Source organism: Nycticebus coucang, chromosome 10 (assembly GCF_027406575.1).
Source record: "Nycticebus coucang isolate mNycCou1 chromosome 10, mNycCou1.pri, whole genome shotgun sequence".
Classification (NCBI taxonomy): Eukaryota; Metazoa; Chordata; class Mammalia; order Primates; family Lorisidae; genus Nycticebus; species Nycticebus coucang.
Genome location: NC_069789.1, coordinates 10,379,029 through 10,405,780, shown reverse-complemented (window position 1 = coordinate 10,405,780; position 26,752 = coordinate 10,379,029). Strand labels below are relative to the sequence as shown.

The 26,752-nt window shown below is 38.1% G+C and overlaps 1 protein-coding gene across 1 annotated transcript in view; it reads left to right on the top strand.

Annotated features, from left to right (window-relative positions):
- CATSPERE (catsper channel auxiliary subunit epsilon) overlaps positions 1 to 26,752 on the top strand; it is a 172,862-nt gene that overhangs the window by 119,302 nt on the left and 26,808 nt on the right. The window contains exons 13-19 of the mRNA XM_053604723.1: positions 2,104 to 2,162; positions 3,830 to 3,905; positions 8,982 to 9,034; positions 14,619 to 14,669; positions 16,749 to 16,782; positions 16,906 to 16,985; positions 22,818 to 22,917. Of these exons, the coding sequence (XP_053460698.1) occupies positions 2,104 to 2,162; positions 3,830 to 3,905; positions 8,982 to 9,034; positions 14,619 to 14,669; positions 16,749 to 16,782; positions 16,906 to 16,985; positions 22,818 to 22,917 (453 nt within the window). The remainder of the gene's footprint in view (positions 1 to 2,103; positions 2,163 to 3,829; positions 3,906 to 8,981; positions 9,035 to 14,618; positions 14,670 to 16,748; positions 16,783 to 16,905; positions 16,986 to 22,817; positions 22,918 to 26,752) is intronic.

The window sequence follows — 26,752 nt, the reverse complement described above, 5'->3', positions numbered from 1 at the left end:
TTACAAGAGGAACCACCTGTCTGAAATGTGCACGGCCACAGCTGCACACCTCCATCAACCTATAGTTCATACCAGGCAATTTCACTTTTTCTTATAGTGTCATGACTTTTCTCTGCTTCTTGAGAACACTTCCAGCATCACTAATGGTACTTTGTATTGGTCCCATGGTGTTATTCCAGATTTACAGTATTGTACTACACACAATTAAAAATACACAAGAAGTGCAAGAGATCACATGAAAAATACACAAGAGGCTCAGAAGATCGCTTTTTCCTGCTATGTGCCATTTGCTGGTGAGGCAAACTGCTTGCATGATAGCATCACAGGAGTTTGAAGTGGGCACTCCCAATGCTATTACACTAGCACAGTCTGTACTAGTAAATTTTATGTAGTCATGATTTAACACCTGCATCTTTATTGTTTACATTTCTCTCAACTGCAAATGGTGCTATATATGGTCTGTGTTTCCGTGTGTAAGTTTTGATAAATTTTAACTTTTTATAATAGATTTGTGTATATTTTATGGTAGTAAATGGTAAAATAGACTAGTATCTACACACGCTTTATGTATTTGTGACATACCTTTTTCTTAATTTTTTTCCATATTTTTAGTCTATGTGGTTTGCAAATCTCAAAAACTTTCCAATATATTTATTGAAAAAAAAAATCCATGTATCAGTGAACCTGCATCTTTCAAACCCAGGTTGTTCAAGGGTCAACTGTATATTTGTCCATTTGCAACTTCCCGCCTCAAAATACTCATTACCCATCAAAATAGATAAATGACCAATGACTGTAAAACATCAAAATGTGTGTTTTTAATAAAATGCTGGCTCTATCATTTATTACCTAATGACAGTGAGCAAATTTTTAAATCTCTGTGCCTTAATTCTCTCTTCTATAAGTTGGGGATAATGACAGAACCTACCTCATAAGGTTATTATGAGGATTAAGTGAATTCATATACATAAGGGACTTAGGAAAACACCTGGCACACAGCCAGCACTACATGTATGCATTACTACAACTGCCACCACTACTACCATTACTGTTACTATCACTGCAACCACCATATTTCATTAATTCTAAGACACATTTTCTTTTTTACATTTAACATCTCTGAAATCAGGATGAGTATTATATCTATGGCATTTTAGATTTAGTGAATTATAGTATTATTTTTATAGCACCTTGCTTATTAGATGGAGATTATTTCTATTTGGGGGCTATTCTGAAAAATGTTACAATATTGGCAGCGCCTGTGGCTCAAAGGAGTAGGGCGCCGGCCCCATATACCAGAGGTGGCGGGTTCAAAACCAGCCCCAGCCAAAAGAAAAAAAAAAAGAAAGAAAGAAAAAATGTTACAATATTACAATAAATATTTTTTTAGGATGTACCTCTTGAAAAACACATAAATATTTCCTTTGTTTTCTTTCTTTTCTTCTTCTTCTTCTTCTTTTTTTTTTTTTAGAATCTTGCTTTGTCACCAGGCTGGAGTACAGTGGCATCATCACAGCTCACTGCAGCTTCAAACTGCTGGGCTCAAGTGATCCTCCTGCCTTAGCCTCCCAAGTAGCTAAGAATATGGGCATCTGCCACCATGCCTGGCTAATTTTTCTATTTTTTAGTAGAGACAGGGTCTCGCTCTTGCTCAGACTGGTCTCGAACTCCTGGCCTCATATGATCCTCCCACCTTGGCCTCCCAGAATGCTGGAATCGCAGGCATAAGCCAGTGCATGGAGCCTCATATAAACCTTTCTATCAGCTAGAGTTACTAACTTTTATATGAGATTCTTGGTGAGGCCATAAATTTAATTTTATTATGAAAAACTTAAAGCATACAGATAGTTGAAAGAATTTTGCATTTAGCACCTCTCAACCCACTGCCTGGATTCTACATAAACATTTTACTTCACTTGCTTTATTACATATCTATGCAGCCTCCATCCAGCAATCAGTGTTGCTTTACAAGTGTTGAACATTATTTCATATCCTAATGAAGACATTTTATGCGCCTGGATGTAGAAAACCAAATGCTATTAAAGTGAGATCCTCACCCCCAATTTTCCTTCTTTACATAAACTTTTTAATTTTCTCTCTCAGACACTAGAATTTTTTCAGAATATAAATTATGAGGGAGCAGATGACTACTTCAAGCTGCAGTAAGTAAGACTTATATAGTACATATGCAGTATTAAATATGCTACTTGGGTTGTTGATTTGTAGCTATTTACTTAAATGGCCCCATGCCTGTTTAAATATCCAAATTTGAAATTCCTTTAAATGTCTGGATAGATGTAAAATTAGTATTCAAGTGTTTAAAATGTAATGTCCTCCTTGTAGTTTAATGGAAACATGACCTCTCTGAAGAATCTCTTTCATTCAAATGAAGATATGAAAAATGGGCTATTTCTTAATTCAGTAATTTTCAAGCATGTTCTATAACAAACTCTTATCTCAAAGTTTCTACAGACTATCATTAAGCAAAAACAAGGACTCTAATATCACAGAAAGTCTTTAACTGTGAGGAAAGTCATATAAAACACCATGTTTGACTCCTGGAATAAGGTAGCACTTAAGCATTTAATTTCTGAAGGAAGATGATGAACTTGGAATTTGGTGCTAAAGCATTTAGATAGCTATCATTACAGCCTGGCAATGTTTTCCAGGAAAATAGCATTTCCCCTCCAGGAAGAAGTCCACTTTTCTTTAGTTTGCTGCTACCCCAAGCAATTAGAGTACTTGCTCTATGTCAAGTGTTTTCTCGGTGTTCAAAATTACGTGGTGAACAAGAAAGATAAAGTAATGGTGTCGCAGAACACATCTCCAGTGGGAAAAGACACACAGCAAGCAATCCAACCAACAAGGTAATTCCAAATACTGACAAATGCTATCAAGAAAACAGAATGATGTGATAGAGCCTGATAAGGAAGGGTAGGGAGAACATGCTGCTTTAAACACAATCTAAACTGAGTAGACTCAATTTGTTCCTTCCCCCTTCATCCATTGACTTTTTGCTTTATCCTCTTACTGGGTGTGGGTTCCTTTGAGTAGTTTTGGTTTTGTGGATATTTACTGAGACGGATGTTGCTAGAGTATGCACATAAAATGGCCCAGGATTTTTGTGTGTGTGTGTTTGTTCCCCAGTTTTTTCAGAAAGTAAAAACCTTAGCAGAGGTGGGATATAAAGCAAGCTTTCAAAATTTCTTCTTCTGCTCTTTTTGAGCTCTCATATTCTTCCCCCCCCGAGCACAGAATGATCCATGCATGCTTCACAGTTGAGAAAAGACATTATATCTGACCTAATTTTTAATTCCAGTCAGGTCATATTACGCAACTTATTATGGTTCAGAAAACTAATTTTGCACCATACTCTTTACTATTGCAAAGGTGTTATCAGTGGAAGGGGGATATACACTGGGGAGAGAGGAAGAACCCGTGGTGTGGGTACCACTTTGAAATACCATCAGGAAGCAAGCAAACCACAGTGTCAGCAGCAGAGCTCCATTGTTCAGGGACCGGGGGCGCTTATGAAATACAGTGGTTGAAATGTTGACGTGATGCTAATTTCTCTTTCTTATTGTGCCAACCCTGTGGTGGCCAAAATATGGGATGCCATGAGGCAGAGCCACTTCACCATATGACCACAATACAGAGCTGCCCTAGCAGAAGCAGCGAGCAGTTACCACCAGCACCAGGCCTCTAGACTTCCTCATGGAATTCAATCACATCATGTACCTGGGACTTTGCATTTTCTCTAAGAAAGGCAGGGTCATGTCTTCTTCTCCCCTGATTCCATAATAACCTGTGTGGGTTGTTTATTTCCTAGAGACCAGAACATGGGTCTTGTGCTCATTCAGCTTCGACCTAGTAACTACTCATACCCATGTCCAAGAGCCCACAAGGTAAGTGACAGGGGTGAAGATCAAAAATTTACTTCAAGAATGCATAGGTGGTAAACTAAATAACTCACATTTCCTCCATAGAATACCACTCCCCTAATACTTAGCAGCATTCTGTAATGTTTCACTTTGAAGTGAACATTATTTCATTTTGAAAACAGAAGATAAGATTTTTTATCTCAAGTCTGAAGACAAAAGATAGAATTTATCATCTAAAAGTGGGATATATAGGCCAGACATGGTGTCTCATGCCTGTAATCCTAGCACTCTGGGAGGCCAAGACAGGAGGATCTCCTAATCTCAGTTGTTGGAGGTCCTCCCTCCCTGGGCAAGAGGGAGACTCTGTCTAAATAAATAAATAAATAAATAAATAAATAAATAAATAAATAAAATGAAGTGGGATATATAAACATATACAAAAATGTAAAACTATTAGTGTTTGAAGATAAATGAAACTGTTTAAAGGAAAACTGAAATTAATGGGAAAAATTTAAGTCGGATGTGGTTTGTCAAAGAAGATTGAAAGTCATATCCATATTTATCCTGCATCAAAATAGCATCCATTAAAAAAACAATTTATCTCATCCCTACTGTGTTTCTGTGTTTCAGTCTGTGCACTAGGTAATGGGAGTTACAAAGATGAAAAGAGAGTCTACCTTCCCTAGAGTTAAACATAAGCTAGCTTAAGAGACTATGTTGTTCGGCTTGGCACCTGTGGCTCAAGTGGCTAAGGCACCAGCCACATGCACCTGAGCTGGTGGGTTCGAGTCCAGCCAGGCCCGCCAAACAACAATGATGGCTGCAACCAAAAAATAGCTGGGCACTGTGACAGGTGCTTGTAGTCCCAGCGACTTGGGAGGCAGAGGCAGGAGAATCGCTTGAGTCCAGGAGTTGGAGGTTGCTGTGAGCTGTGATGCCACAGCACTCTACCCAGGGTGACAGCTTGAGGCTCTGTCTCCAAAAAAAAGAGAGAGATACTATGTTGTACACAGTTGTCAAGAAGCCCCACGAAAAGTGTGAACAATTTTTTTTTTGAGACAGCATCTGACTTTGTTATGCTCAGTAGAGTGCTGTGGCATCATAGCTCATAGCAACCTCAAACTCGTGGGCTCAAGCAATCCTCCTACCTAAGCCTCCCAAGTAGCTGGGATTACAGGAGCCCAGCTAGTTTTTCTATTTTTAGTAGAGAAATTTCTATTTTCTATTCTTAGTCTCATTCTTGCTCAGGCTGGTCTCAAACTCATGAGCTCAAGCAATTCACCTGCCTCAGCCTCCCAGAGTGTGAGGATTACAGGTGTGAGCCACTGCACCTGGTCTAAAGTGTTAGCAATTTTGATTGGGAGAGGAAAGGTGAAAAGAAAGGAATACATGAAATGACTATTGAAGAATAAGTAGAAGTTCAGTGGGCAGATGCAAAGGGAATTCCAGGAAAAGGCATAGACAAGAGCATGGAGGTATGAAATAGCATCTGCACGTGCAGGTAACTGTGGGTATTATGAAATTAAACCCAGATTCTTAACAAGCCCCTCTTTTGAGCCCATGGTACACACCTGGGGATGCCTGTTCTTATTTCTTCAGCAAACATACTGAGCACCTACTGTATATCAGGCATCATGTTATACATAGGGAATACATAGTGAAATAGGACTCGGCACCTCTTCTCTGGGAACCCAGCACAAGGAACCTGTTCCTCCAGGGTAAGGTTCCATGAGTTTAGAGGAAGCCTTGAACCGCGGTAGATGTGATCCATCCTTTAGCACTGCTGACGAACACTGCTTCCCTAGGAAATTGCCTGCAGTTGTATCCTAACAACTCCCTTCTGGCTACCACATCACCCACATACCGTAACTGCTCAGGAAGCAAGGAACTGCAGCCTCACGAGTTCCTTCCTAACCTAGGCCTAGGTTCTCTTTCCTTAACTTGGTGATCCTATTCCTTCATGGATGACTTCCTAAAGCACTATGGTTTTTGTTATCCTTTTCTAATCTATAGATTTGTTAGAGATCCCTGTTTGCTGTATCCTACCCAGCCAAGGCGTTATAAAGGCACGTTCATCTAACCTGACTTCAGATCCAAGCTACTTAAACACTCTGAGTCTCAGTTGCCTCATTTGTGAAAAGTGTAGTGTAACACCACCTATAGTAAGGGTTGTTGGGAGTATTAAATGAGATTATTTATGCAAAGTCCCTGTCATAGAGTAATTATCTAACATCGCAGATTTCATCCTCTTTTTTCCTCTTTAGCTCTTTAGACAAAGACAGTTCAAATCTAGCCACTCTCTGCAGGTAGTTTACATTGACCCACCAACTGAAATAGAATGGAGAAATATGCCACAGCCCTTGTAGCCAATAGGAAACTGTGGCCTTGTAGAGGCATGTCCTCCAAATAGCCAAAGATATCAAAATGTGTACATAACCACAAGGTATGCTTTCAACCACAGGGTCCCATCTTTGTGCTCCCATACTCCTGAGTAGTCATCAGCCTCCCAGATAAACACTATAGAGATATAAGGCCTAGCTCTGTAGGTACACAGAGCCATGGCCTACAGACTTCTCCAGTTGGAGGAAGTCAGATCCTTGTTAACCTGCTGGATATTTGGAAATAGACTGCGCTATTTGAACAGGAGTCTGCTGTCTTTGTCATTTAGTCTTCATAACCTGTGGCAGAGCAGCAAATAGAACTGGCAGCTCCAACAACTGCATCTCACTTTTTAACCATGTGCCAAGAAGTGGAATTGCAGAAATGCAGGCCAGCCCCCAGAGGGCTTAATTCCTTCCAAGATGAATTTTCCCAGAAAGAGAGGACTATAATTCTAGTCTGACACATTATCTACCAGCATTCGTGTTGAGGGTCCTTGAGAATCCCTGTCTCAGATCAGTTGTTCTGACCAGTTAGAGGGAATTTGTTATGTCTGACTCTCAGCCAAGGCAGAAGATATCCTGCCCTGTCTCTGCACTGAGCGGAAACATTTTCATTTAGCCTATATGTCAGAATCTCTCTAATTAGGTGTCCAGGCCTGGGGAACATGTGTTAGCCCTGCAGCAGTGGGTGCTCTGGAAAACAGGATCAATCATGCTTCCTACACTCTGTACCTACAACTCCTTTTTAATTTCCACCTGCAAGTCAACTCACATTTTTAATCCTAGCCATGTTATTGGTTCTGAAGTTTGGGGTTATTTCTGTCAGCTGAGACTAGGAAGAGAAGAAATATTAAAAATGAGATCATTAAGTGATGGTGAGTGCTGACTGTGAGAGATTTGAGGACCTCAGCCAATCATGTGTGTCACATGGATAACTTAATAAGGGCAGGCTCATCTTTCTGAACATATTTGGTGGGAAAGCAAAGATTTAATAATAATAGGTGGTGTTAAAAGAACAAATCAGATGCTGTGGGTAAAATCAGGTGATTCCAGAAATAAAATCCATAGACTCCCACTGTGCAATTTGTCTTTGAAATGAAGTCTGGGAGGTCTTGGTTTAGCGGGGACAACTCTTTTATATCCACCAAACTTGTCTGGACATCATTTCTCTATCCCCATGTTCGTAGGTCCCTAGTCCTTCTCAAAGGGTAGGGAGTATTAGGGTTCTTCCAGATTCACCTTGTGGAAATCTCCAACATACAGGGACATGTTTAAGGTAGAATGCAAGTGTCTAGAGCTCACTTAGCCTGGTGGAGGAATAGGTGCCCTGGAGCCATGGAGAAATAGAAGTAGGCATCCATTTAAGAAAGAACCAGGACTGGTGAAAGAGAAGTCATGACCCCCTGCCTGAAATATTAGCAATTCTCAAAAAAAAATCTGAAGGATTATTCCGCTTTATTTTTAACTTTCTTTGTAAGCCTTCCTTTTGTTTATGTAGCAATTAGTTATATTTTCGTTCTATATAACCAGTATATTAATTTTAAGTAACAGATACTTAAACATTTGCAGGCAGGATAAGACATTTGGCATTTTGCAACAGTTCTTTTTCTTTATCACAGAGATTTAATGAAGTTAATAGTATTTTGACTTTAGATTGAAATTCCTGCTATATTCCCACTGCCAGATATAACGTGTCTTCTTAACAAAGCCACACGAAACTCTATTTTAATTTAATTTTTATATGTAACATTAATTCTACTCTGTTCTTACTGCCAATACTATTTATCAAATCTGTTGAAAGAGAAAGGAAATATTGCTAGTAACAGTAGAGATACAGTTGTCTGTAAAAGTAATATGCTTATTGCATCAGATTTTATTTGGTGGTTTTAACGCCAACCTTTCCCTTATCAAATGCCTTTCTTCGGAATTTTCAGCCCATGAAACAAGGCATCATGGCACAGCATGTCTATGTGATGCTATTGTTGGGTTTTTGCAGTTGCCTTTTTCTACTGTATCCCAGTCTGCTCACAGAGAAGCACAGGCTCTGTTTGTGTTCACAAGGTATCTCACCAATGGCAGAGATGTAGGCTAATCTCTAACTTCTTGTATGTTGTGCTGTAGTATGCACAGGTAGTTTGTTTCCAAACAAAGCACAGATGTGCTTCTCTTCAAAAAAGCAGTGGTGAGTAATGTTTAAAATATCCATAGAACTAGGACAGGGAGTTAAGATTTAATAACTGGCTGGATGCTCAGGCTCTTTCAAAAACGGGTAGTGCTACTTAAAGCAGGAATACCAGGATTAAGATGCTATTTTATAAGATGAGACTCAAGACTCAATAAAAAATTATTGGTCTACTAAAGTGTGGGGGGGTCAAACTAGTAGCAGAGTCAGAGGTGTGAGCTGGAAGGGTGAAGTTGGTAATCATGTGGCAGAGGTGAGTAAAAGATGGGATTGGATCGATTCCCCAAGAAACATTGAGAAAGCAGAGAGCCAACCTTTGGGCCTCATGAGCAGTAAAGACAAAAGGAAGCAAAAAGAAAAAAAAATAAAAAAAGATCAAGAAAGGAGCAGAACAGCACAGAGCAATAGCATAACAGAGCCCTGCATCTCAAAGGTTGTGATTTCAAATCTGAAATGTAACTAGTTTTAGCCGTCATAACATTTTAGATCATGTGAATCAAAACCACTGAACTCACTACCTAAATTACTTTATTTTAGATGTTCCAAATAGCTGTTGGATGTGATGCTAAAAAACACATTGCAGTTCAAGGGCAAGTATACTCCAATTTGACCTGTCTTATATTCTTTCAGTTTTAAAACAAATGATGAACTAGATGATAATGACTAGTTATGATATTGGCCTAATGACTGACACATTCACAATGAAATCCAAAATTGAATTAATGGGATGCCCAGTCAATTATTGCCAAGTCAAATATACATTATTCAAATCAGACCTAAAAGAAAAAAAATTAAACACTTTATTACCAGCATTTTTCTCCACTTTTTTTTTCACTTTGTTGCCCTTGGTAGAGTGCTATGGAATCATAGCTCACAGCAACCTCAAACTCTTGGGTTCAAACGATCCTCTTGCCTCAGCCTCCCAAGTAGCTTGGTTTGGAACTCATGAGCTACAACAATCCACCTGCCTCGGTCTCCCAGAGTGCTAGGATTACAGACGTGAGCCACCGTACCCGACCCATCCACATTTCCTTTTAATCAGCCAGTTTCTCTTTTTCATCATTTCATCTGCTCTTCAGTGTACAGATCATTCCTAGAGAAGTGAAGGGGAGAAACACTTAACCTCTGTTTTCCATCCTACTCAAACTACTCACAACTTCCATCAGCGACTTGCTTACCCTCCTACTAGAGAAGCCTCAGTTTTCTGCACCATTTTCCATGGGAAATTTTTAACAGAACCACCAGTGGTTCCTGCAGAGTGTCCCAAGGTGTGAATGTCATTGATCCTACCGTGGTTCACAATGAAGCAACTTAGATTTGTGTCTCCCATTTGCCATATCTCTACATGGGACAGAATCAAGGACCACATATACCAAGAGTGGCAAAAAAAGGTATACACATTTTAAGAAAGGAAAAAACTGCCCTGAAATTGTGATATCCATAGATACTGACACCAAAAGATGAACAGAAGTCACATTTGATTGCTTCAATTACAAGAAGTGCTCAAAGTGGTTACCATCAGCATTCAAACACTTCTTTTTTTTTTTTTTAATGTTCTATTTGTTGTTTGTTTGTTTTTTTATTTATTTTTTATTGTTGGGATTCAATGAGGGTACGATAAGCCAGGTTACACTGATTGCAATTATTAGGTAAAGTCCCTCTTGCAATCATGTCTTGCCCCCATAAAGTGTGACACACACCAAGGCCCCAGCATTCAAACACTTCTGATAGTGGGTGAACTGCTGCTGGAGCATCACGGAACAAAGTGCCTGGGATCCTCCCTGTGCACGTCACACAGAGGATCAGGCATCTCAGACTCCTCATGAATCATGCCGTTAGGTATGTGAGGGGTTCTGTGGCCTCCATTGTCATCATGCTTCCACAGTGTTCCCAAATTCCAAACAGCACTTCACATTGGCCTTGCACCCCTCAACCGTGCCACTGCCACTTTCTTTGACTGTCCGGTCTGTTGCATGGTGACGGTAGCGTTCATTTGACTACTGCCTTTTGAGCGAATGTCCTGCTACACATTGCTACAGTAATTCAATTCCACTTTGAAAAATAATACACAGGTAATATCTCTTAGATGTGTAAATATTTTTTGGCCCCCCCGGTACATATAAATCTGTTTAGCTTCGGTTAAAGGTGTAGTGGAGATGGCAATTTGTTGTGATTCCTTTTCTTTGGTTAGGAGTGGGGGTGTGAGTGGGAGAACATTAACTCTTAGCTGAGTTTTTATGATATGGCTTGCTCTCAAACAAGACAAATGGTCTATTCCTCTGTCAGTCTGGTAATACTTTGATTATTACTGAATTGTAATAATCACTTGCTAGATTGATAAATATTTGCATCTCATTCAGCATTTGCTAAATTTCCATTTCCTAACACCTTTGTACTCATAATTCCTTTTCGAGGAAACTCCAAAAGGCTAACTGGGCTGGACACACTGGCTCACAACTGTAATTCCAGCACTTTGGGAGACCATGATGAAAGGATGGTTTGAGCCTAGGAAGGGACATCCCCCTCTCTAAAAGAATGTATATGTATACTGTATATTTATATGTGTATGTAAAAGAATTTATATGTAATATGAATATGTATATTCATATTAGCCAGAGGTGGTAGTGAATGCCTGTGGTTCCAGCTACTAGGAAGGCTGAGGCAAGAGGATACCTCCCACCCAGGCTAATTGATACACAACATATATAGCCTGTACATTCTATTATCCTATTTCTGGGAATATTTACATCTTTGTTCATCAGAGTTTGATGTATAAATGAGCACTGGCATCAGCTGAAAACTTGTTATAAATGCAGAATCACAGGCCAGGCTTGGTGGCTCACACCCATAATCCTAGCACTCTGGGAGGCCAAGGTGGGAGGATCCCTTGAGCTTAGGAGTTCAAGACCAGGCTGAGCAAGAGTGAGACCCATCTCTAACAAAAATAGGAAAACTAAGCTGGGCGTGGTGGCTCATACCTGCAACCCTAGCACTCTGAGAGGCTAAGGTGGGCAGATCCCTTGATCTCAGGAGTTTGAGACCAGCCTAAGCAAAAGCAATATCCTCATCTCTACTAGAAATAGAAAAATTAGCAAAGCATAATGGTGGGCACCTATAGTGCCAGCTACTCAGGAAGCTGAGGCCAAGAAGATTGTTTGAGCCCAGGAGTTTGAGGTTGCTGTGAGGTATGATGATTCCATTCCGCTCTACCCAGGGCAACAGAGTGAGACTCTCTCTCAAAAAAAAAAAAAAGAAAGAAAGAAAAAGAAAAGAAAACGGAAAACTAGCCAGCATGGTGGTGGATTCCTGTAGTCCCAGCTACTCTGGAGGCTGGGGCAACAGGATCACTTTAGCCCAAGAGCTTGAGGTTGCTGTGAGCTAGGCTGATACCACGGCACTCTAACAAAGTCCACCAGAGTAAGACTCTGTCTCCAAAAAAAAAGTGCAGAATCTCAGGCCTCTTCCCACACCCACTGAATCAGAATCTGCATTTTAAAAGAATTTCCAGGAGATCCATAGAGACATTGATGTTTGAGGATAACTGCTGTAAGCAACATGTTACCAGAATCAATTCCCAGTACAATCACATAAAGAATTCTTTCTCAGTCCCCTGATTTCCTTCCCAAACCAGATACACAGAAGCAGCTTGAACCAACCTATTTCTGGGAGGCTCCAGATAGTAATTGTCAAGTTCAATTGCTCATCAGAACCATCTGGAAAGCATGTTTAAAAAAACACAAATTTCAAGACCTCACTCTGGATTTCTTAGTCAATAACCCATTGCTCTGGGACCCTAAAAATAGCTCTAATGCCTAGGACTCTGGCTACAGTGGGCCTGTGGTTTTCATAGTCACCAAGGGAGACTGGACCTATACGTGGTCCGAGACACTTTAGTAGAGTTGTCAGTGAAGGAGAGTTGGCATCCCTTGGGATCCAACTTGGGTTCAGAGTTGGGGGAATGGTCTAGACTTTCAACATTGATCTAAAAATGATGATGTCTAGGGTTCCTCCTAATTAACACTGGAAGCTGCTAGATAAAGTGGAAAAATGGATAATTTTATCTAAAAGCTGTGTGATTTCATAGACCATTATGTCCTCTGTCTGTACAAACTCTAACTAGAAATTATATGAATTCTTTACCTACACAGCTGAGTTTCTAGTAGCAACTAGAAATGTGTGTTTAGAGGGGGAAAAGTATTTGTGTGTAATAAAACAGTTGAAAGAAATTTATCTTTATTTTGATTGATTTACTTTTTCCCGAATTTTCTTAAATATCAATATAGTAAACTTTATTAATGATTTTATAATATTGAATTGTCCCTGTAGTCCTGGTGTATGTCTCCCATGATTATGTTATATTACCTTTTTTTATTTCCATGTTGATAGTTTTCCTATGAATTTGTGTGTGTGTGTGTGTTTTGGCATGGTAAGTTTTTAAAATTGTGAAGAAATTCATACAACATAAATTTACCATTTTAAAATATACAATGCAGGTTGGTTGTGGAAGCTCATGCCTGTAATCCCAGCACTGTGGGAGGCTGAGGCAGCTGGATTGCTTGAGCTCATGAGTTTAAGATCACCCTAAGCAAGGAGCAAGACCTCATCTCTACTAAAAATAGAAAAACTAGCCAGGCATAGTGGCACACGCCTGTAGTCTCAGCTACTTGGGAGGCTGAGGCAAGAAGATTGCTTCAAGCCCAAGAATTTGAGGTTGAGCTCTAATGATGCCACAGCACTCTACCAGGGTGACAGAGTGAATGTCTGTCTCAAAAAAAATAAAGAAAAATACAAGGCAGTGGCATGAAGGACATTCATGATATTGTGCATCTAACACCACTATCCAGTTCCAAAGTATTTTCATCACCACAAAAGGAAACTCTGCCCAGTAACCAGTAACTCCCCATACTCACTTGCCTCCGGCCCCTGGTGCCAGTAATGTACTGTCTCTATGAATCTGCCTGTCCTGCATATCTCATGGAAATGGAGCCATACCATATCTGAATGACCTTTTGTGACCAGCTCTTTCACTTCGCATGATTTTGAGGTTCACTTGTGCCATGTATCAATATTTCATTCCCTTTCATGGCTGAACGATTTCTTTGTACAGATAAACCATAGTTTGTTTATCCATTTATCTTTCATGAATATTTTGAGTATTTCTACCTCTTGGCTTTTGTTGACTAGTGCAGCAATGAAGATTTGTGTACAAGTTTTTGTTTGAATACCTGTTTTCGATTATTTTGAGGATGTGTCTAGAAGTGGAATTGCTGGATCGTTTGGCAATCCTATGTTTAACTTGTGGAGGAGCTCTTTTGCACGGTAGCTGTAACATTTTACATTACCACCAGTAACGTATGTGGGTTCCAGTTTCTCCACATCCTTGTCAACATTTTTTGCTTTCTATTTTGAGTTTTTGTTTTTAAGTGACAGATAAAATTGTATTTATTTATAGTATACAACATGATGCTTTAAAATACGCTGTGGAATGACTAATTTGAGCTAATTAGCATACACATTACCTCACATAGTTATTGTTTTTTGTGATGAGAACACTTTATGGCCTCTCTTAGCATTTTTCAAGAATGCAACATATTATTAACTATAGTCATCATGTTGTACCACAGATCTCTTGAACTTATTCCTCCTATTGAACTAAGCAAGGGTCCTCAAACTTTTTAAACAAGGGGCCAATTCACTGTCCCTCAGACTGTTGGAGGGCCAGACTATAGTTTAAGAAAAAAACTATGAACAAATTTCTAAGCACACTGCACATATCTTATTTTGAAGTAAAAAAACAAAACAGGAACAAATAACAATCATACCACCTCATGTGGCCTGCGGGCCACAGTTTGAGGACACCTAACATTTGGTATCTTTTGAGCAGCCTCTCCCCAGCCCCCACCCTCCACTGTCTTATGAATTTTTAATAAACATGTATCAAATATAAGAGGTAGACCAGCAGATTTCAAATTCTGGTGTCTTCTGAAACATTGGTGAAACTGATTATCTTAAAAATAGACATGCTAAGGCCAAACGCTAACCCTAAAGATTCTAGTTCGGTAAATGATGATTTCATGATGCTGTCCAGGTAGAGAGTCACTTCATTAAATAATTGAATGTTTGCGCTAGTATATAAGGACTGATGACATTACAACTTTATTATTTTTCTTGTAGATTTAGCAAAGAAAAATGTCTTCGCCACGATTTTACCTATGTGATTGAAAAGTAAGAAATTTTTTGAACATAAGACTAAGTGTTTTATTAACGTAGTACTAATTATTTACAACCAGTACTTATTCATTGAATTCCTGGTAGCATCCATGTGTTTGGCTGTACAGTGTGCAGTCAGTTTTAGCATTAAGCAAAATATAAAGGCACTATAATTAACTTTTCCAAAACATGCAAGAGAGAGTTCCAGCCTTCTCGTTCAGTTCAACTGGATAAACCAAGTAAGCCTCATTTATACATGTATAGTTTCAAATTCTATATTATTCCCCCTAGTTTAAGAAAGTTTTTTTCCCTATGTAATTCTTCTTGAATTCTACATGATTATAGTTAAGCTAAATAGAAGTTATAAATTTGCCAGGAAAGTCCTGACATCAAATATTCTACTGTCATCTTTTTCTATGTTTTTTATTTAATCTTAAGCATATTTATTTTTAATAATGTGATTTATTAAAGATATAACTAAACAAAATGTGACTTACTTTTGTAAGATAAAAACCTTTATTAAAGGCCAAGGGTGGTGGCTTGCACCTATAATGGTAGCACTCTGGGAGGCCTAGTTGGGTGAACTGCTTGAGCTCAGGAGTTTAAGACCAGCCTATGCCAGACTGAGAACCTGTCTCCACTAAAAAAAAAAAAAATCTCTTTTACCCAAGAGTTTGTGGTTGCTGTGAGCTACGATGCCATGGCACTGTAGCCAGGGCAACAGAATGACAGAGTGAGACTCTGTGTCCAAAAAAAAAAAAATACTTTATTAACAAAGTTAAAAAATATTTATTAGGCCATCAAAAGTACAGAAGTCCATACCCTCTGAAATACTTATAAGATCCTATGAAACGCTGTGAAATTGTCGAATTCTGATTAATTAAAAAACAAATGAAAGAATGTTTAACCACTAGGCAAACCCCTAAGTGATTTTATTGAACTTTAAGGCGGGGTGGAGAGGTAGAGGAACCCAGGTGCTGCAGACTGCAATGCTTGCTGAAGTCAGTAGGCGACATAAAAGGTATGAGAAAAAAATGTTTAATAGTTGGTGAGGGTATTTCCTTTCAGTATGAAATGGACTCTATCCTCTATGGCAGGAATTTCTTGAGTCTGTGCATGGAACATATGGTTTGGAACAGTGAGTCAAGTCTGAGGATGGACAAGACAGAAAATATGTGATGTACCTGTGGCTCAAGCGGCTAAGGCACCAGCCACATACACCTGAGCTGGTGGGTTTGAATCCAGCCGGGTCCCGCCAAGCAACAATGATGGCTGCAACCAAAAAATAGCTGGGCATCGTGGCGGGCGCCTGTAGTCCCAGCTACTTGGGAGGCAGAGGCAGGAGAATCACTTAAGCCCAGGAGTTGGAGGTTGCTGTGAGCTGTTATGCCATAGCACTCTACCCAGGGTGACAGCTTGAGGCTCTGTCTCAATAAATAAATAAATAAATAAATAAATAAATAAATAAATAAATAAAAATAAAAAATAGAAAATATGTGAGGGAATAATATGTAGGAAGTACATGCAGGAATAAACCCTGGAGTTCATGAAGAGAAAGGATTCCATCAAAGTGAGAAATGGAAATTAAAAATTAAATTTTTAATTTAAATTAGATTAAATTAGATTTTTAATGTAGATTATAATTCCATTGTAGTGAGAAATCTAAATTAAAAAATGTAAATCTAAATTATACATTTATTGTTGCTGATTCTGAAGGATCTTGTTTTTTTATCTATTAATATTCCGGGGAAAGTGGCATTGAAATAGTACAATGAACATGGGCTTTATAATCACGCATCCTTCTTAATATTAAAGCAAGATTTGTAGCCTTGAACAATTTCTGAGAATGGTGCTGTATCTACAAAGGGAAGACAATAATTCACATCCTGTCGGCTGTTGTCAGAATGCATTAAAATGTGAGGAAATATGTGCAGAAAGAAAGGGTCTGAAACATAGTGAGTGCTTACTATTTTATAATTCTGTCTATCTATTTGACTTTTGTGATACTTCTTTACCTAAACAAAGTCATGGTTCTAGTTTTTAAGTTTGAAAAGAGGAAAAATAAATAAATAATGAAGAGTGTCTTTTTTATAGGTCATTTCTGAGGCACCGACCACTTAATAACTTGGTAAGAAAGTTACATTTTTTATCTTTTGATCCTAGGCACTAAAGAAAAAAAAATTTTAAGAAAATTACAATCTTTTTAATGGTCCACATATATAAAATAACAAAAACACTTTTCCTTTTCTAGAAAGTAAAGTATAACTGGGAAGAATATGGCTGCCCATTAAGACTTGACTTCACAGAAAAGTTTCATCCTGTGATCCAATTGTAAGTATATACTCATCAAAAAAATCAACCTATTTTAAAAGTTTAAAAATAAAAGTATTAAATCATTCATTTATTGAAGATAATAAAGATTTTGAAGGACTTAATATGTTGCTTTTCAGTACTGTTATACAAAGTTGGACAACCATGGTCCCCACATGGGTACAATTTAGCTGCTGAGATAGTGGCTAAGAGAGCTGAGAGCCTTCTTAGGGATACTGGCAGCATCTGAGCCCTTCCTTCATCCTCTCTAAATCTCTCCCAACCTCCTACCAAGAACCCTGCCTATTTGGTAGGAGCTATCTTCCCCAAATGACATGATTTTTCTTTCTCTGTGCCAATAATAAGGGAAAACTTGTAAGGAAAAACAAAAACCTAGATTGCTAGTAAGTATATTAAGGAGATTCCAAAAATATCATCCCTGACTTAATTCTTATAAATAATATTTCCTAATAATATGAATAAAATGCTATTAGGAAGGCTTTTCTAAGTAATTCGTTTGCTTTCCTCTAAGACTTTTTAATTCTTAGATTATGGTTATAAAAGTAAATATGGAAAAAACATAAGAGATAAATGAGCCATATTTCTTAATTTTTTTAGATTATGGTTATAAAAGTAAATATGGAAAAACATAAGAGATAAATGAGCCATATTTCTTAATTTTTTTGCTATTATAAAATATCTGTTTATGTACATATGTAGACACTGGTGTGGTTATGCCATTACAATAAATTACTATCAGTAAAATTCCCACGTCTAAAGCACCAAAATTTTAGTCAAGGTTTTCAGCTTCTGAGGACTTCTTAAGCTGCAGACAACTTCTTAGCTCTCTCCGGGTGGATAGGTGTAGAAGTAACGAATCAGGTGGTTAGGGTTTAGCTGTGCTATCAGAACTTTCTGTGTTGAGATCCAGTAGGCTTCTGCCAGCAGTTCTATCCCTACCCCTCACCCATGGCCCTTCTCAGATTCTACCCTGTACTCTTTCCCTCTTAAATCACATTCTATTTTTCATTTTCAGGCTAATGTGAGGATACAAACAACCAAGTCATAATATTTGAATTTGTTAGGTACAGTCCCTCTTGTAGTTACGTCCTGCACCCAAAATTTGTGCCATGCACCCCTACACTGTGTCCATTAGTGAGAGTACCCCAAACTCCCCTCTCCCCCTTCCTTCATTTCCCTTCCCCACAACTTGAATTGAAGTGAGTTTTTCTCTTATGTGGGCGTGAATTAGATCTACTGGCTTCATATTAGTATTGAGTACATTGGATATTTGCCTTTCCATTCTTATGATACTTTACTAAGAATGTGTTTCAACTCCATCCAGGTTAATATAAAAGATGTGAAGTCTCCATCTTTTTATGGCTGAATAGTATTCCATGGTGTACATATACCACATTCAATAAATGGTGCTGGGAGAATTAGATAACCACATGTAAAAGATTAAATCCCTGTGTCAGAGTTCTCTGTGCTATCAGTCTAATTTGCTGTTGCCTTTAATTTTGATCTTCTGACCATCTAATCATACCACTGCTTTTCCTGGGTACTCAAGGTACTGTTTCCCCCAGTAGGCCATGTTTTGTTTTTTTTTTTTTGTGTGTGTGTGTGTGTGTGTGTGTGTGTGTGTGTGTGTGTTTATATAATACTTAATCCCCGAAGGTAAAAAGCCTTAATCCTCTCTCTTCAGTACACTTCACCATTACTAAACATCTATTTTATACCAACGACTGTGCTAGGCACTAGGGATTCAAAAAATAAATGATAATATTTCTACCCTGAAAAGTTGAACAGTTTGATGAATTAGAGAGACATATGAGCTGATAGGCTAAAAGGAATGATAGAAGGGGATGCTGTGGGGTTTTGGTGTTGGAATTCAAAAGAAAAGAATCCAATTCCTCTATGAAGGAAGAGGAGCTCTGGAAAATGTTTCCAAAAACTTAGGTCTCAGTGGAATCATTGAATCTTAAAAGATGATGAATATGAGAACAGACAATTAAGTTCACAAACTCATCCTAGAAAAAGTATTGCATACCTCATTGTTGAATATCACTATGGTCACCACATGGTGAAGGGGAGTACTTCAAATTTGACCCTAGTGATATTCAGCAATCAGGTATGTAGCACTTTCTCTAGGATGAGTTACTGAACTTAATTGTCCTACCTCATAGCTAGAAGCAGAAAAGGAAGAAGTAGGGAAAATAATGGTGAATTCAACAGGGTAAGCCTTTCAAGACAAAGCAACAACCTGATGAAGGAAGTTTATATTTCAAATGGTATGATATTGCTAGGGTATAAAATGATATATGAAGTATTAGGGGGAAAGGCTGGGGAGCTAGCTAGGTGTGCAAACTATGGAAGGCTTTCTATCCATTCCTATGATAATGTCGCATGATCAAATACTTGCTTTAGCTAGCTCTCTCTGGGACAAGTGTGGAGGATGAATTTCCAGGAAAAAGTCTAAGGAGGGAGACCAGACGGTAAACTGTATTGGTAGTCCTGGGAAGAAAAAAAAATGTCTAAAATAGCAACAAGGCAAGGACATAAAAGGGAATCATTTATGAAAAGAATTAGCCATTTAATAGGCAGGGTTTGATAACTGACGTATGTGAGTGGTAAGGGCAGAGAATCAGGAGGATGAATGACTCAAAAGTGACATCAATCAGAAGAGATCTTCTATAGCCTTTGAGCACCACATCCATCCATCTTCAAGCAGCTCTGTCTGCCTTCCTCTTACCATGGATGAATTACCTGTGTGTGTGTCTGAGGCCCATCGCTCCATTCGGGAACCAGATTTCCACTGCCTTTCCTAAGAACATTGCTCCTGAAGGTCTCCCCCTCTCTCTTGCATCATTTCCTTCTTTACTGGATCGTCATGCAAATATGTAGGTCTCTCTGTTTCTCTCTCTCTCTCTCTCTCTCACACACACACACACACATACACACACACACACACACAAAACCTTCTTTTGACCCCACTGTCCTCTCAGCTATTATACTCACTGTCAACAACTCTTCTGCCATTCTCTTTCAAATTCCCCTCAGGTTAGCTAACCAATATGATCAACGATGTCTATTTTGCTAAACCAATGGGAAATTCTCATCTCCCACCTTCCTTGATCTCATTAACAAGTATTAACACAGTTACTCACTCACTTCTACTTAAAATATATTCTTCATCTGGTTCCCATGGACCAAAAGCTCCCACTTTTCCTGCTGCCTTACTGGTAGCTCCCCCTTAATTTCTTAGTTCCTCCTTTTCTCCCTGACCTCTTAATGTTGGAATGTAGCAAGGCCTGGGGCTATCTTTTCTTTTCCCCATCTCAACTTTCTCTTTTAGTGTTGCCATCCAGTCTTGTGGACCCGAATGTCTCAATATACTGATAAATTCCAAAACTGTATCTCCAGCCTGAACATTCTCCACTTGTATTAGTCAAGTATGATTAGGCTGTGCTGCAGTAACAAACGACAAAATCTCAATGCTTAACTCTTTTCATATCATAGTCTAACTCTTATATCTTAGCTATATCATCTGGACATGGCCTCTCCTAGTTTACCATCATGTCTGGGAGAAAACAGGAGGATTGCATGGTATTTTTTAAAAGGTCAGGATTAAATGTGTTGTATATCACTACCACCCAGATCTCTTCACCTGTAACCTAACACCATGCTGTAGTCTCAGCTACTTAGGAGGCTGATGCAAGAGTAGACTCTGTCTCAAAAAAAAAAAAAAAAAAAAAAATGCAGAAAATAAAAGCCATGGTCGATACAATGGGCTAGCCACAAGGATTGTGTCTAATGAATTTGTAGATCAACAGAAGAGTTCTCTCCTTCCCAGTTTCAAAAGTGGAACTGCCATAATGGAGAACTTAAAAATTGTATGGAAGAGTTGCCAACCAGTGGTATTTCTGAATTTCTCAGGTTTAATTAGTATTATATTATACACTAATGAACATTAATGAAAGTAAACCACGTTTACATAGGTAGTATTTTTATCACATATTTTCAATGAAATAAAACCTTATCAAAGATGATTAGAAACCCAGAAATTGTGAGTCATGCAATTTATACTTATTACCACTAGATGACACTGTAGCTTATTGCTCTTGTGAGAGTCAAGGAAGACGCCAGTCCCATCAAGATGTTTTGCGTCTTTTTCTTATTTACGTAAAACATATGGCTTACAACTAGTGCTTAATAATTTAAGAATCTGATGACTTTTGGAAGATGCAATAAGACATACTGTTATTTCCAAAGCTGCAAGAATTAGAGCTTTGCTAAAGCTTGACCCAAATCTCCAAAAACATATATTAAAAAAAGTGTGTACCCACCCACATACGTGTGCATTATTCAGTGGAGAGAGGATGCAGAATTCTCTCTGAGGGTTTACAGTTCTCTGTGGCCCTCCTCCCCCACCGAGAGAGAAGCCAGGCACCAATGATCCAACGCCTACCTAGTCATGCCTATCTGAGAACCGACCTTCTGCGTTCATCTCTTCATGATTTCTCAAAACTAATTAGAATGGAAATAAAATAACTTCTCAGATACCAATTATTGCCACTTAAAATTCTTGCATCCAATTTGTGAGACTGGGACAATACCTGCTTTTTATAACCAGGGATAGATGATAGCAAGTTGTATATGTAACAGACTTAAAAAACTAGACGTAACTACTACAAGGGGAAGCAGAGACTGAGTGGTGAATAAAGGAACGCTGTAAAGGACTATTATTTTTCACAAATAGACATAGATCTGTGAAATAGGAAATTATATTGGAAAGTGGGATAACAGTCCAGAGTCTGCAGCCTAGAAATAAGTGCCTGAGACCAAGGTCCTAATTGAGAATTTCCATCCAAGGGGTGAGGGACAGTTTCATTCAGACATGTAGGCAATAACTGATGGAGAAGGTTCTTTGCTTATCAGTCACAAGTTCTGATATGCAAAGGTGTAACTTTAACAATATAACTGGACTTCAGTTTTGGTCGCAAGCTTCTATTTTCATGTGGGAGCAGGAGGAAAAGGTCTTGTATAAAATATCACATCTGTTTTAAACTCACTGAGATTGAGGTAAGCACTCTAAGCTCAACTGGGCTTGTGTGTCCATACCCAGCATCATGGGAGGCATATCCTGCCCGTGCTGGACCCTTTCTCCTATTGGTAGAAGTCATCATATATTCTGTGAGCATGGGCTATGCATGAGTGTCACTCTAGTGAGCTTGTAGACTATTGCTTCTCAGCTCTACCTCAGTTTACAAAACTGTTGATTCTTTGAGGCTCAGCTGCATCTTTCCTCTGGTTCCCCTGGGGGATGTGCAACATCTCAGTTCTCATTGTTGTGATTCTGGGGTTTCATTCTCTAGTACATAATAAGCAGCCAGTGAACATTTGTTGATAAAATGATACCTTTGTCCATTCCTCACATCCTTCCATCTTTCTCCCTGCTAACCCCCAGAACAGCAGGACCCAAGCTACCCTCACCTTATTAATATATGGTTCCTATCAAAGTAAAGAGAACAATATGGTTCCAACTGTTTGAAAACTGAAAATTTTCTACTTTGTTATTATTAGGCATTTATGGCACCTATTTGGATAAGTGCTATTTCATTCAGCTTTCAAAATAAATCTATAGAGTAGTAACTTTTATTATTATTTGACAAATGAGCAAAATTAGCCTTCAAGAGTTTAAATAACTTCCCCAGGGTCATAAAGCTATAGAGTTATAGACAGGATAACTTAATATCCTATTAAATTTAAGCCCATTTAACTCCAAACCTGAACTCTTAACCCCTCTATTTTACACTACTAAACTATTATTTTTGTACTTGCTGTTTCTTTCAGATTTGATGACACTGGCTATGTAAAAGAAGTTGAAGCAAATTTCATAGTGTGGGAAATACACGGCAGGGATGACTATAGCTTTAATAATACTATGAAGCAGGTATGACATCTTTGAATTTAACAGAATTTAGCATACAATTAGACATGTCTTTCAAATTTAAAACTATATACAAATGATCTAAAGAAAATAGAGGCAGACAGACTCCTCAGAAATCCAAAACATCCTTAATGAATATTATAAGAAACTTTATTCTCAGAAATATGAAAATCTGAAGGATTTAATAAAAATAAATAAATAAAAAATAAAGTAAAGACAATGAGAAAGTTTAGCCTAATTAACTAGTTAGTGTTCTGCAGTGAGCCATGACCTCGAAAAGGTGGGGGGTGAGGACTGTTAACTATAGTTTAAAGTTTTTATTCTATGGACTATATTCACCTAAACAAGGTGAAATATAGGAAAGAAAATAGGAAGGAAAGGAGGGAGGGGAGAAAGAAAAAGAGGAAGGAAATGAAAACATAAGCTTTATGAAGTCAAGGATTTTTGTTTGTTATAATTGTATCTCTAATACCTGGAATATTGCTTGGTCAGATGAATAAATTTATTTTTCCATCTAAAAATAAAAAAAGAAAAGGAAAATATGTCAAATGGTCTATAAAACCAGTGTATGGTGCCCCATGATAGCATTAATGTACACAGCTGTGATTTAATAAAAACAATAAAAATTAAATAAAATTTAAAAAAAAAAGAAAGAAAATAGAGGCAGGCAGTAGTGGGCAGGAAAAAAAGTATTACTTCTATATTAAATTATATGACTACTAAAATTCATTTATGAAAAAAGCCATTATCATATAAAACAGACATAAAGGAGTCAGAAAAAAATAAATAATGTTTATAGTGGGATAATGCAATTATACAGGGTGTCCATAAAGTTATACAATTTTAAAATGCACATGAACTTTATAAGACACCCTGTATACGAGTATTTTCTTTTCTCTCCAAACTATATTGAATATTTGATTATTTATGAGTCTGCCTTTGGCTTTAGGACATTCATTACCTGTGGGCTGAATCAGATGGACATGTTTTGGGCTTCATCGCACTTGACCTCTCGGCATTGTTTAACCCTGCTGACTTTGGCTTCCGTGTCCTACACTCTTCTGGTTTTCTTTCATCCTCCATGACTGGCTGCTCTCAGCTCCTTAGTGAAACCCCCTTATTCTGTCTTTTCACATTATAGGACCCAGTCAAATGTCCTTACCATTCCCAGTCACCACACTTCACCAGCCTTTGTCAGCCTTTCCGAGGGCCTCCCATCGTGATGGAGCCCTCTAAGAGTTACTAGCCTTGATTCCTAATATTGCCAGTGATCTCACTCTCAATACCAGGCACATTTCCTTTCAATAAAGTGTTCTTATTCTACTAGAGATCTTAATTATTCGACAAGTATTATCTACCTAGATGGCAGCCAAAAGAAATGAGTTCCACCTGCCACCCCACAGAGTACTGCAAGAATTGTCTTTCAATTGTGTAACCAAATAAATCCATCCTTCCACATATTCCTCCTATACTTGTTCAACATCCAATATGTAAGTTCTTGTGGTCTACTTCCTAGTCCACAGTCTCATCTCCAAACTGTTGTATCTTTCTTCTCCCATTACTCTCCTCCTTCTCAAACTTTGCCTTTATGCCTTAAGGTTAAATACGCCTAGATGTTTCTTCAAGAAAAGTTCTGCAGAGGATAACCTTTTCCATACAGTTCTCTCAAACCAAGGGTATTCTTTCTCCCATCTCATAGACTTGAGGATGAGATTTCAGTTTGATGTTCTCCCTAATCCTGGTATCACTTTCAGGTCATTATCTCTTCACTCTAAGTAAAACTTCATTTATTTGAGGCACCTGCCATTCAGTCAGCAACTACCCCATCTCTACTTGCTAATGTCATACACTCAGAAATTGATCATTTTTCCTCATGCCTTGAAAACTATTCCTGTTGACTCCTGATTTCTGCCATCCATCATGGAGGGATATTTGTGGGAAGGTTTCTAAACAGGGATTACATTTACCAGACCCATTTGTATCTAGGTGGGGCCATGTGACAGGTTTTCAGGACTAGAATATGAGCAGAAGTTAAGTGTGTCGTTTCCAGGTGAAGTACCGAAGGAGGAATCACACGAACCCCCATTCCTCGTGTCAGTTTATAATAGCAACAGTTAGGGAGGGAGTAGATGAGAGCTGGATAGAAACGATAGTGGAAGGACTTCAAGGAGCCACTTGAGGGTTCCTAACTCTCTATTTTGATGAGAGTCACCCATAAGAGCCATCTCACCAGGGACACCTGCATTGGAATATGTGGGTGGGATCAAGAATTAAATTTGTATTGTGTAAATCCCTGAGAGTTATGGTTATTTTATTAACATAGCACCACAGAGAGTAGCTTAACTAATGTAGCTCCCCCATTAAAATTGCATTTAAATTCAAACATGTAAGCCTCTGGACTCAACCCCAATCCCTTAGTGCTCAGTTATTTCCCCTACTCTTCAGTCTTTCACTTTTTCGCATGAAATCTAGACATCTACTATATTGAACACTCTGTTCTCTCCCTCTCTCTCACTTGCATTTTTCTCCCATTCCTTTCCTATCCAGCTGGAGGTCCAGAGTTCCATTCTTCTGCAGCTCTCTTGCCATTATCTGTTTCTATCTCTGTGTCTCCATCATTGTTTCTGTTCACTGTTACGGCAACGTAAAACATTCCTCTTTCTACCTAATCTATGCCTATATCTGAGTTCTTTCCATGCCTAGATGAGTTGCTGAATTAAAATTATAATCACTGGAATTGGAAACTCAATTATTAGGTGTGATGGCTAACGAGATACTTTTTCAACTAAAAGAGATGTCACTAAAATATCCTAAATAACTAAATATGTTAACTAATAATTAGTTAACATAAAGAGATAAAATGATATAAAATGTAGAAAAAAGCAAAAGGGACATATGAGGTTCAGTGCTAAGATCTAAGAATCGGAGCCCTAGTAAGAAAGGAGAGGGACTGGAAGGAAGAAGCAGTATTTTTCAAAACTAATGAGAAACATCAAGCCACAGAAAAAAGTAATCTACTTCTACAAACACCATAATAAAATTTCTAAAATCATGTCATCATTCTTCTGGTCTTTGTCCTAATGGAGTTTGGAGCCTTTTGCTTCTAATACATTCAAGTCTAACAGAGTCAAGAAAAAATGTCTTTGTTCATATATTTGGAATTTATTCTTTGTGAGTTATCTGATTTCTGGAATCTCTAAACTGATGACTTTGATCTCTATTTTCTATTGTTGTTTTTATAGACTCTCAGCCAAGAGACTTTAATCTTTAATAAAAAATCCATTATTGACCTAAAAAGAAGACAAAGAAAATATTTTTAAAAGCAGCCAGAGAAAAAATAACTTACTTTCAAAACAGTAACTATAAGATTTAAAGCTGATTTCCCAGTAGAAATAATGAAAGCCAGAACACTAAGCAAAAATATCTTTAAACATCTTAAACAGCCAGTTTTAAACAGTTTAAAACTCTTGAAATAAATAATTTACAACCTCAAATTCTCTACTGAAGAAGAGAGGCTTTAAAAAAAAAATGAAAGCAAACAACAGATAATACCTTAAAAGACACATAAAATTAAAAGAAGAAAAATAAAATAAAGTAAAAGGAAATGAAGGATTGATTGAATAAAAAGGATTTGAGAGAAAATGACAAATATTAAAGACAGGCAAAGAAAATCCAATTCACAGAAGAGTGGAATGCCTGATAAAGAAAAACAGTGCATAGAAATAAAACCAATACTAAAACTTTAATTCAACAAAACACTCCTCCTGGCTAGGCGCCCTTAGCACAGTGATTACAGCACCAGCCATATACACTGAGGCAGGTGGGTTCAAACCCGGCC